We start from the raw sequence: 11,897 nt of genomic DNA on the forward strand, positions 1-11,897 counted from the left end.
AGTTGATACATCAACTTTCGAGCTTGGCTCCGATCTTTTGGAAGAACTTCGTTTTCGAGATAATCAACTATTGGGGTCATCCAGGTTGGCTCTGTTTCGATCATATACACATCTTCCTCTTCTGGCTCGTTAATGCTTGGTGCCGAAAGGTGTTCTGTGGGTACAACGTTTAGTTCTTCATTTTCGGTGGATGTGGCGAGTCGAGCTAAGGCATCTGCATTCGAGTTCTACTCGCGGGGAACCTGTTCGATTGTATAGAATTCGAAACACTCTAATGCAGATTTTTCCTTCTCCAAATAAGCTGCCATTCTCGTGCCACGAGCCTGGTATTCTCCCAAGATTTGATTAACCACTAGCTGGGAGTCACTGTAGCAATGTATAGCTTTAGCTTTGAGCTCTTTAGCTATACGAAGTCCCGCGAGTAAAGCCTCGTATTTGGCCTCATTATTCGACGCTTTGAAGCCAAATCTTAGGGCAGAATGAAATCTGCTTCCTGCGGGGGTAACCAAAATGACCCCTGCCCCCGCTCCATTTTCATTTGACGAGCCATTGACGTAAAGTTTCCACAGCTCGTGGGCCGTGGTTATTACCTCGTCGTCGGCTATACCAGTACATTCCATTATAAAGCCCGCCAATGCCTGTGCCTTAATGGTCGTTCTCGGGTGGTAGGTGATCTCGAACTGTCCGAGCTCAACAACCCATTTAAGAAGTCGACCTGAAGCTTCTGGTTTAGACAGGACTTGCCTAAGTGGTTGATCAGTCAGCACATGGATGGGATGTGCCTGAAAGTAGGGGCGGAGCTTACGGGATGAATGAATTAGACTGAGCGTGAGTTTCTCCATCAATGGATATCTTGACTCTGCCCCCAGTAATCTTTTACTGATGTAGTAAACGGGTCTTTGCACCCTCTCTTCTTCTCGAACGAGCACTGCGCTTATCGCGTGTTCAGTGGTTGAAAGGTATAGGTACAATACTTCTCCCGTTTCAGGTTTTGACAGGATGGGTGGTTCCACTAGGTGCTTTTTGAGCTCCTGAAAGGCCAGCTCGCATTCCTCTGTCCATTCAAACTTCTTACCTCCTCTCAGTAAGTTGAAAAATGGAAGACCACAATCCGTAGATTTCGAGATGAATCTGCTTAGGGCTGCCATCCTGCCAGTCAGACTTTGGACATCTTTGCGCCTTCGAGGTGAGGGCATGTCAATCAGGGCCTTGATCTTGTCGGGGTTAGCCTCGATTCCACGAGAGTTCACAATAAAGCCCATAAATTTTCCTGAAGATACCCCGAAAGTGCATTTCTGAGGATTTAGCTTCATGTTGTATTTCCTGAGCACGCCAAAGCACTCTTCGAGGTCATCAACATGGTTCTTGTTGAGTTGAGACTTTACAAGCATTTCATCAACATAAACCTCCATGTTGTTCCCTATTTGTTATGAAAACATCATGTTTACGAGTAGCTGGTATGTGGCTCTAGCATTCTTGAGCCCAAATGGCATGACATCATAGCAGTATAGCCCTTTATCCGTGACGAAGCTCGTATGTTCTTGGTCGGGGGCATGCATGAGAATCTGGTTATATCCATAATATGCATCCATGAATGACATCAGGCCGTGCCCCGCCGTGGCATCCACGAGCTGGTCAATCCTTGGTAACGGAAAACAGTCTTTTGGGCAAGCTTTGTTGAGATCTGAGTAGTCAATACAGGTTCTCCACGTCCCATTGGGCTTTGGGACCAACACTGGATTGGCTACCCAGTCAGGGTAAAAGGCATCCTTAATGAATCGGTTGGCCTTTAACCTGTCAACCTCCTCCTTTAGCGCCTTCTTTCTGTCTTCGTCCAGTTGTCTTCGCTTTTGTTGCTTCGGAGGAAAGATTTTGTCTATGTTTAGTGCGTGGCTCGCTACATTCGGGCTTATCCCCACCATGTCTGAGTGTGACCACGCGAAGACATCCAGGTTTTTCTTCAAAAAACAAATTAATTGCTATTTTGCCTCGTCTTGGAGGTGTTTTCCGACCTTCACCTTCTTCGAGGGATCAGCTTCCTCGAGCTGAATTTCTTCGAGCTCCTCTAAGGGTTTGAGGTCAACTTTCTCCTCAATCCTCGGATCAATCTCCTCGTCAATTTCTAAGACTGTTCCGTCTTTGTTTTGTATGATAACGAGTGCTTGAGCGCTCGTTTGTTTCTTTCCCCTCAAGGAGATGCTATAGCATTCCTTCCCTGCCAATTGGTATCCTTTTAATGTCCCGACTCCGCTAGGGGTTGGGAACTTAAGGGCCAGATGCCTTACTGATGAAACTGCCCCCAGCCCGACCAGGGCGGGTCTCCCGAGCAGCACATTGTAGGCAGATGGTAAGTCTACTACCACGAACTCCATTATCTTGGTCACCGAGACTGGATAGTCTCCCAAGGTCACGGGGAGCTCAATGGATCCCATACAGGCGGTTCCTTCTCCTGAAAAGCCGTACAAAGTAGTTGCACATGCTTTCAGGTCGCGAAGGGAGAGTCCCATCTTCTCGAGGGTTGCTTTATAAAGGATGTTGACTGAGCTCCCATTATCTATGAGAACTCGGTGGACCCTTTTATTGGCCAGCTGAAGAGTAATGACCAGCAGATCATGATGAGGGAACTGAACATGGGAGGTGTCTTCCTCGGTGAAGGTTATTGGTTGTGTTTCAATCCTCTGGCTTTTTGGTGCCCTAGGTTCGGGTTCATGAGGAGACCCGTCCCCTGTCTTTAACTCATTAACATATCTCTTTTGGGCATTCCTGCCTCCTCCTGCGAGGTGAGGCCCTCCCAAGATGGTTATTACATCCTCTCCATCTATCGGCAGGGGCCTGTCCTCTTCCCGAGCTCGGGAGTTATTGTTTTGTGTCGTCGGAGGCGTGGCTACTCTCTGGCTCGCGACCGTCTGACCAGTACTCTGTCTTTTGACATATTGCCGGAAGTAACCTCTCGAGATCAACCCTTCGATCTCGTCCTTCAATTGTCGATATTCATCTGTTGTATGCCCGGTGTCTCTGTGGAACCGACAATATTTACTGGAATCCCTCTTGGATTTTTGATTTCTCATCGGGTCCGGACGCCTAAAGGGGACCTGGTTTTCATTAGCCAGGTATATGTTCTCCCGAGACTCATTGAGCTCGGTGTATACTCTAAACACGGAGAAATACCTCTCCCCTTTCTTTTTCTTTCCTCCCTCAGCTTCGGGGTTACTTCCTTCTTTCTTTTTTCTCTTGGAGGGGTTCTCCGTGGTAGGCTTTGGAGCTGCTGGGTCCGCCGAGGTTGAGGCAGAGTTGATGTTTATCGTTGTAGTTTCGGACTGGGGAGTCGCTTTGAGCGTCGACCTCGCTTCCTCTACATGACAAACCTCTGCGCTCGTCTGTTAAACTCGGTTATTGACCTTACCGGTTTCCCTTGCATGTCGTCCCAAAGGGCACTTCCCGGTAATACACCAGCTAGGATAGCCATTAGGTGCCCACTGTCATCCACGTCTTGAGCTCGGGCTACTTCCAGATTAAATCTTGTTAGGTAACTTTTTAGTGTTTCGCCCGGTTGTTGCCGGACGTTAGTTAAGGTGGATGCTTCTGGTCTGACCCCCATCATTGCTCTGAACTGCTTCTTAAAGTCTTTAGACAACTGCTCCCATGAGGTTATTGAGTGTCTCTTATATTTTTTGAACCAACTTTTGGCAGGTCCTGCCAATGATGTTGGAAACAACATGCACCTGAGCTCGTAACCCACGTTACTGGCTCTCATGATAGTGTTGAACGTGCTCAGGTGACTACACGGGTCGGTCTTTCCTTCAAACGTTGGGACGTGAGGAATCTGAAACCCTTGAGGAAATTGAGTGTTGGAAATATGGGGAGCAAACGGCTCGAGCTCCTGGTCAGAGTCCTCATATCGACCATTTCCTCGTTCATTCTTTAAAAGCCTAAAGGCTCTTTCGAGCTGATCGATTCTTTCTTGGACTGGGTCAGTAGGAGGTACTGTTTGGAATTGATTGTCATTGATCGTGATTCCAGGCTCGCGTCTCTGCGAGGGATCTCTACGCCTATTCAAGCGATCCCTTAGGTCCGGATTTGTTTGATCTCCATTACCCCAACTCTGGTTCAGATGATTTCGCAGGTCGGGACGATTCTTGCGGCTTCCAGTTTTATTACGACCTCGGTCATGTTTACTGACGGACCTGGTATCTCCGGACTCATCACTGGTGAAACTCATTGCTCGGTTATTTCGTAATGGATTCTTCCCACGTCGCCTCGTCTCCGCCGTGCGAGACCGAGACGTTTGACTTTTCTCAGATGGAGCGCCTCTTCGCTCCTGGAAAGTCTCCCTGTTTTCTTGTCTTTCCCCTGCACGCCCTTCATCCTGACCTCGAACGGGTTGAGCGTTCCTGCGAGGGGGCGAAGGATATCTTATGGGTGATGGAGGGAACCGTATAGGGGACGGTGGATGCCACCCTTGTCGCGGCCTAGAGGGTCACATGGCTTCGAGGTCGTACGCGTGTCAGGCTCGGAACCCTTGATCCGACATCATCCCTGATGATAGATGCGTCTCGGAAGCCACCTTCGAGATCATGAATATTTCGAGGTCGCCATGTTCGAGGTTGTATCGAGCCTTGAAGGCTCGATATTCAATCCTGGAGCATACTTTAAACCTTATGAGTCCACTCGCTGCGAATCCAACTTTCGAGGTCATATTTAACATAGCTCGAAATCTGGGTATAACAATAAGTATGAAGTATTTAGTTTTGCATTAAATATTATTATAGGGGATAATTCCAGCAAAACTACTTAAGTAGTTACAATTCTTGCAGTTAAATACCTATGTAAAGATTTTGATGTCAAAATTACTCAAGTAGTTACAATTCTGTCACTTAAATACCCATGTAAAAAATTTGATGGATAAACTACTTAAGTAATGGATTTTCTTGTACTTAACTCACTCTGTTGAGTCACTATTAAAACTAACCTTATGAGACACGTGACAGCCTCCAATATGTCCGTTTTTTAATTTTTAAATATTTTAAAATTAATTAAAAATTTCAGAAAAAAAATTCCCAAAACAATTAAATAACATATTTTAAATTCATAAAAAAATTAAAATATGTATTTTAAAAACTAAAAAAATAACATTAATTTAATGAAAAATCTAAATAAAAATCATAAAAATTTCATTTTCATTTTGATTAAAATCTAACTTATATGATACATAATCTTATTTTTTATTAAAAATATTATCTTTTATATTTAAAAAGAAAATATGTTTTTTTATTTATTTGATCTAACTTATATAAATATATATTCATAGTGAATTATAAATATATTATATATGTGCGTTGTGTGTAAATAAGTATGATTATATATAAGTACATAAGAAATTAGAATAACATTTATCTTCTATATCAAGAATAAACAAATTTATTCTCCAACCATGACGGTGTAATTTGAATAATATCACAAATGTAATGTATCTTAAATACGGTAGTTTGTGATCTAAAAATTATCATATTATATATATTTTTAAAAAGAAATCATAAACAAAGTTTTAGTTTAATTTTTCTTTTGATATGTTATGCATTCTTTTATATATAATATTGTTTATTTGTTTAAAATTTATATGATAAATATAGAAATTTAATAAAAATAATTAATAAATTTTATAAATAAAATTAAGCAAAGATGTTGTTTGTATCTAGTATATATAAACGTATTTAGCCTTTGATAATTTTGAATATGTAATCAAGTAAAATAAAGGTGGGAGATGACAAATAGTTTTGCAATTTTATTTTTAATTTGGTGCAACAAAGTTGTTCGAAAATGCATTTTGCCAAAGTTCACACTACCGAAAACCAAGTAGTAGAACATCATTCACTAAAAAACAAAAGTTAAAACATTTTTGTGAAACTGCAATTATTGATCAATTCCGTAATATATATAGCTGATCATTTTGTACGTAAAAAAAGGTCATTCATCTGACAGTTTCACCAACTTCTTCCCAACATTGGCACCATGAAAGAGTCCAAGAAAAGCTTGAGGAATGCTCTCCAAACCAGTTGAGATGTCTTCAAGCGTCTTAAGACTGCCAGTGCGAAGGTGATCCACTGTAGCCGAAAGAAAATCCGGATAGATACTAAAGAAATCAGCTGCCAAAAACCCTCTCATCGTGATTCTCTTGTATACAATGTCCAGCATGTTCGGCGCAGCTCTCTTGTTTGTGTCTGTGTACTCAGATATGACTCCACAAGCCGCAATTCGGCCAAAGGTGTTCATGTTAGCCACTGCTGCTTCTAGCATCTCAGCTCCCACGTTGTCAAAGTAGATATCTATTCCATCTGGGAAGTACCTAAAAATAATTTATATATACAAACATTAATTAGTTCTTTGCTGTGTAAGATGTGTATTAATGTCTATTAGCACTTTTCAGTATTGTGACAAGTTAATTGTCTTACTTTTTGAGAGCTGATTTGAAGTCAGGCTCGTCCTTGTAGTTGAATGCATCATCAAAACCAAGCTTCTCTTTGAGCAATTCCACCTGTAACATAATAAGATATAACATTTTCGCAAGAATTTTCTTGATAGACTTGTTTTGTAACAACAATCAAACGTTGAGTTACAAAGGGTTACCTTTTCTTTCCTTCCAGCACAACCAACAACATAACAACCGAACTGTTTAGCATATTGTCCAACCAAATGGCCTATTGACCCAGCAGCTGCTGAGACAAACACTTTCTCACCCTTCTTAGGCTTCCCCACTTCAAATAGCCCTGCATAAGCCGTCAATCCACTAAATGCTGCAATAATAACCAAATAAACATTGAATGAATGCCCCGCGGATTGCAGCCTCGCAAAATAATGGTTAGACTTTTCAAAATCCAGTACTTTAATAAAATTTTGTACCAATGCTTTAGAGTTAATTTTGAAAAATTACCAAATATTCCAACATGGTGTGACAATGGAAACCCCATAGTGTCTAGTTTCCTCAACATGTATTGATCTCCTTTCAACATACTATACTCTCCCCAATTAATCATTCCCACAACCAAGTCATCCTTTTCAAACTCGGCATTCCCAGAAGCTACAACTTTTGCCACCCCATAAGCATCGATAACCTACCAATTAAATACAGTATAGTACGTGTATTACATTATGCCCACCAATATATAAATATAATTATTCAAACTAAGTTATATTACCTCGCCGGGAGCTATGGCTGTTGCATAACTAGATGTGTTCTGAGAGGAACTGTGACTCTTCAAGCGGTTTATCTGGTATGGGTCAATGGACACATACAAATTTTTCAAAACGACATCGTTTGAGCCGGGTTGTACTGATAGAACAATAGTTGAAGACTTAATCTCAAAGTCTGACTCTTTTAGATTCCCATTTATCTGAGTCTTTATTGTAACATATCTGTTTATTGCTTCCATATTTTGGGATTCCTTTGATATTGTGTGTATATGGATGTACTATATATAGGGACGATTATATAAGTGGGGTATATGCCTTTGTCCCCGCCGCCAGTAAGAGTGTCTTTGTTTAGGGACGATTATATAAATGGTTTGAAGATGAACCAGAGAGTGAAATCTAGAAGAAAAGTCAAAGGCCGGACTAAGGTTCGCCAAATAGAAAACTGTTATTAATTAGTGAAAAACAATAAGAAGCAGAAAAAGGAGACGACAAGATGAGGATATAAATGCCGGTGAAGAGTTTGAGAAAGGTTAGATGCTTTTTGACCACAAAACATTATTTATGTCAATGAAAAATATATATATAAATAACTAATAATATCATTTAATTTTTTTAATGACCTCAATTGTTATATTGAGATTATGTATTTAGGGATGGTTTCGTTAGACACATGATTTTACATTAATTCTAGTCCATAGGATCAAATGAAATCTAACGGTATTTATATTAAAACACAAGTCATAAAAGGATCAAATTCAAACAACTTAGTTATATACATCTTTTTTCGCTTAGTCTGTCCATCACCACACTCCACCATTACTGTCCACCTTCATTCGCCACCACATATTGATGCCTCCGGTCTCCACTATTTTAGTCGCCGCCGCCTTCCGTGACCTTCCTGTCACTGCCATACAGTGACGGTGTCATACAGTGACGGAGATAGGGGGGCCAGAGGTGGCCATGCCCCAACTTTTTCTTAATTTTTTATTAGTTATATCAATTATTTAATTAGTTATTATTTATTAAGTTTGGACTTAAAGTGAAAAAATATAAAGCAATTGTTGAAGGCCCATAATTGCTTAAATGTGACTTTTTTTTTCTCACAATCAAAATATATATTCATTATAAAAAAGTTTATAATATCATACACTCTAAAAAAATAAACATCATGATAGAAAGAAGGGAAATCTTCTAGCCATGCAAATTCATCGTCTACCCTAAAGCATGCACTATTTGAACGTGACCCATTTTATTTGTTAGTAAATTTGGTATTGTTGACGGTAAGAACTTGTCAATCAAGTTAGATAGGAAAATTTCTTATCTTAAAAGTAAATGAAGAGCTGTGAAGAAACTTAGAAGAACTTAGGGTAGCTATCTGAACTTAGAATCAAGTTGTAGAGTGAAAATGGAGAGAATATTCATATCACTCAAGAATTTCTGGTTACAATGCATCATTTTCCCGAACCCTTTCTTATAGTTCAAGGAAGATTCTATTTATAGGGGAGCTCTAATGGCCCTTAGTACAAAAACGGTCTTAAGGGGACAAAGAGGTGGTGGTATGACAGGGCACCTCAGAGGATCATAGAGTAGGCATTAGTGGTGTCGGGCTCCAGATATGTCGAGCCTGAGATTTGTCTGAGGCGTGAGAGCAGGTGTGCCTCCTCTTAGTACTTTGAACGATCACTACTCTCCTGAATTATGTACGGCCACTACTCTTCGGATGGTCGTTTCTGGTTCGTGCTCCATACTACTCGGGCCTTTTTCTTACATCTTCTTTACCCATGCCTTAATAAGTCCTTGAGAGCTTGAGTGTAAGACATTTATAGCTCGAGGTCGAGGAGGTACTTTTCCTCCAGGCTATAGGGACTCTTTGAGCTTATTTCCTTTCAAGCTTGGTGATGGCCTTAAGTTGGTATTCCAAGTTTGTTGATGCTGCCCAAATCATCTCCTTGGCTTCTAGGGAGTCTTGCACACGTTTCATGGTCCGGGGAGGGGTTGAACCTGTGCTTGGGCTTCAGGGGGGCCCTGATCTCGCCCTCTAATCTCGCCCCTATGCTGAGCTTGCCCCCAGGTCGCCCCTAGGTGAGCTCGCCCCCTGAGCTCACCCTTAGGATACTACAAGAAAAAGACTCTACAACGACGACTTTTGTCATCACTGTAGATCAAGAAGTCGTCGCGGTAGTTGTACAGTGACGACCTGTCATCACCAAAACGGTGTCGCTGTAGGTCCGTATGTGTAGCAACCTACAGTTTTTCATCGCAGTAGTGTTTTACTACAGCGACGACATGTCGGTCGCAGTATGGAATCTTTTTTTTCGGTTGGATTGGGATATTGCGACTACATGTCATCGCTGTTGGTGGTTGCAAAATTTCAAAAGCTCCTACAGCGACCACATCTCATCACTGTAGGCCCGTCGACCGCCCCATCTACAGTGACAATATGCCATCGTTGAAGAGTGTGGGTTTATATGCCTACAATGACACCAGTGTCATGAAAACTTAGATTTTTGTGTTCAGCATGCACCCTACAGCGACGACATGTCGTCGCTGTAGGTATACAATTTTAAAAAAAAAAATTAATTAATTAAATTCATTAAATTTTATTTAATAAAATATTAAATATTAATTAAATAATAAAAACAATTTAACAATATCCATAGTCTCCAAAATGTAAGATAACAAAACATAAGTAGTATTGTCTCCAAAATAAATAAAAACACAAAATATTAATAAGTTCAAAATAATAATATAATAAAACTAAATGTCATCAAAATCAATTCCAAAGTCTTTATCGTTGGGCTGTTATGGTGGCAGTGGTGGTTGTGGCTGGTGAGGTTGTTGTGATTGAAAGCTTACCATCATGGACTGTATCATATTCATGTCCAAGTTGACAGGCTGAAATTGTGGAGCTTGGATGTTCGGCTTTGTTGCTTGCAAAAATTGTTGCATTTGCTGGAAGTTGTTGTTCTAGGTCATAAAGGCTTGACTAAAGTGTTGAATCATGAACTGGAAAGCCTCAGGTGGTATCGTTGGAGGGCCAACTATGGTGGACAGAAACGGTGATGCCTCTGATTGTGAAGAGAATTCGGTGGCGCTTGAGGCAAAGGTACTAGTGCCCTTCAACTTGCATCCAATACCTCGGTTGTGGCCACGATGTTGACCAAGTACCTTTGAGACGACTTGTGTCTCATTGACAGTGGCACTTCCTGCTTCAAATTCAGGTTGAGATTGGGATTGGGATTGTGTCTGGACTTCTTGCTGCAAGGCATCCTGCAGTTTAGAAACAAGACAATTAATACATAATATAATTGAATATTATACATTAATACAAAACTTAGAAAGTTAGTTACATATGCATCCTTAGCATTTGTGTTCACCCATCCATGTGTCGGATGATTGTGCATGTCATGGAACGTATCGATAATGTTGGGCAGTTCCTTAGTCTGAAGATTCATCTTTAGAAAACAAAATTTAATAAAATCTCAGTTAAATATTGAAATTATTATTAAGATAACTTAAAATATTTCAAATTATCTATATATTTTTATTTACCTTCTTAAATCAAGCAAAAGCATAAGAAGTCGATCCATGGAGACTTGGATACTTCTATTTTGCTCTATTGGCTGCATTTGCCTTTGAGGGTGCCATGAACTGTGGAGTGGTGAAAATGTCAACCAACTTCTGCCAACTCTCATTTTCCATGTCCTCCGCTGGATTCTTTTTGGCTGTCTTGATATCATCATACCCTCCATGTTCATCGGAGTGTCTTTTCTTGCGACCTTTTCTATCCTTGTAGCGATCCTGAAACTCTCGCTCAATCCCAGTCTCTATCAGTCGCCACTCAGAGAAAGCTTGGGGAAGAATGAAAAGTTCCTTAAAAAAATGGTGAGATTTTTTAAATTATAAAAAAATATATATTACATGTGAATGAGTAGATAAATTTACCTCAAGTTTTTGCATCAATCCAATCTTGTGCTCATCTGGAATACTCTGCCACAAGTCATAATATAATGGGACATGGTGACCAATAAGGTTACCAATAAATCTCGTGAACAATGTCCCAAAATCACCAACTGATTTGTAGGTTCCCTCCTTCAGATCAAATTGTAGAACCAATGGATCTTTATTGTCGTTGACGAGCTGCTGCAAATTTTTGGATCGAGACCGACCTCTTCTTTTTGCGGGAGCCGCTGCATATGTTAATTAAACATTACAATTAAATTGAATAAAATAATAACAATTTGTCATTTATTGACAAAAAGATAGACTAATTATAGTATATTACCTGTCTCATAGGAAGTAAGAACTCGCGTGGGATCTGGAGGAGGAGGATCTGCTCCATCACCGCCATGAGAATGAGCAACAGTAGCAGACATATCTTTGCAGTTTAAATAATTATTAGCTTAAAATCAGTTATAGTTGGAGAATAATTACATAACTTAAATAATTTCGGTAATGTATTTGAAACTATTGAAATACAAATATTGTTGAGAAAAGTCATATATTGATTGAAAAGTCTTGAAATTTAAACTTACACATTAAACATACAAATATGAATATGCATAAGAAAATATTATTCCTCATCAATGTCAATTCCTACATCATCATCTGTATCTTCTAAATCATCTTCACTAATTTCGTCATCATCATCGTCATTGATGAAATCATCATCCACATCCGGAACAGATCGAGACGTTTCCCCACTTATG

General features: G+C 40.2%; 1 protein-coding gene across 1 annotated transcript; it reads right to left on the bottom strand.

The window, feature by feature from the left end:
• Window positions 1–5,762: 5,762 nt before the first annotated feature.
• On the bottom strand, window positions 5,763–7,699 carry LOC133782702 (2-alkenal reductase (NADP(+)-dependent)-like). The gene is made up of 5 exons (XM_062222056.1): window positions 7,194–7,699; window positions 6,929–7,109; window positions 6,625–6,791; window positions 6,450–6,532; window positions 5,763–6,343 (listed from the first exon to the last, which is right to left on the bottom strand). The coding sequence occupies exons 1-5, from the start codon at window positions 7,425–7,427 to the stop codon at window positions 5,965–5,967; spliced, it is 1,044 nt and encodes a 347-aa protein (XP_062078040.1). The 5' UTR covers window positions 7,428–7,699; the 3' UTR covers window positions 5,763–5,964.
• Window positions 7,700–11,897: the final 4,198 nt, after the last annotated feature.

Source organism: Humulus lupulus, chromosome 6, assembly GCF_963169125.1.
Source record: "Humulus lupulus chromosome 6, drHumLupu1.1, whole genome shotgun sequence".
Taxonomy (NCBI): domain Eukaryota; kingdom Viridiplantae; phylum Streptophyta; class Magnoliopsida; order Rosales; family Cannabaceae; genus Humulus; species Humulus lupulus.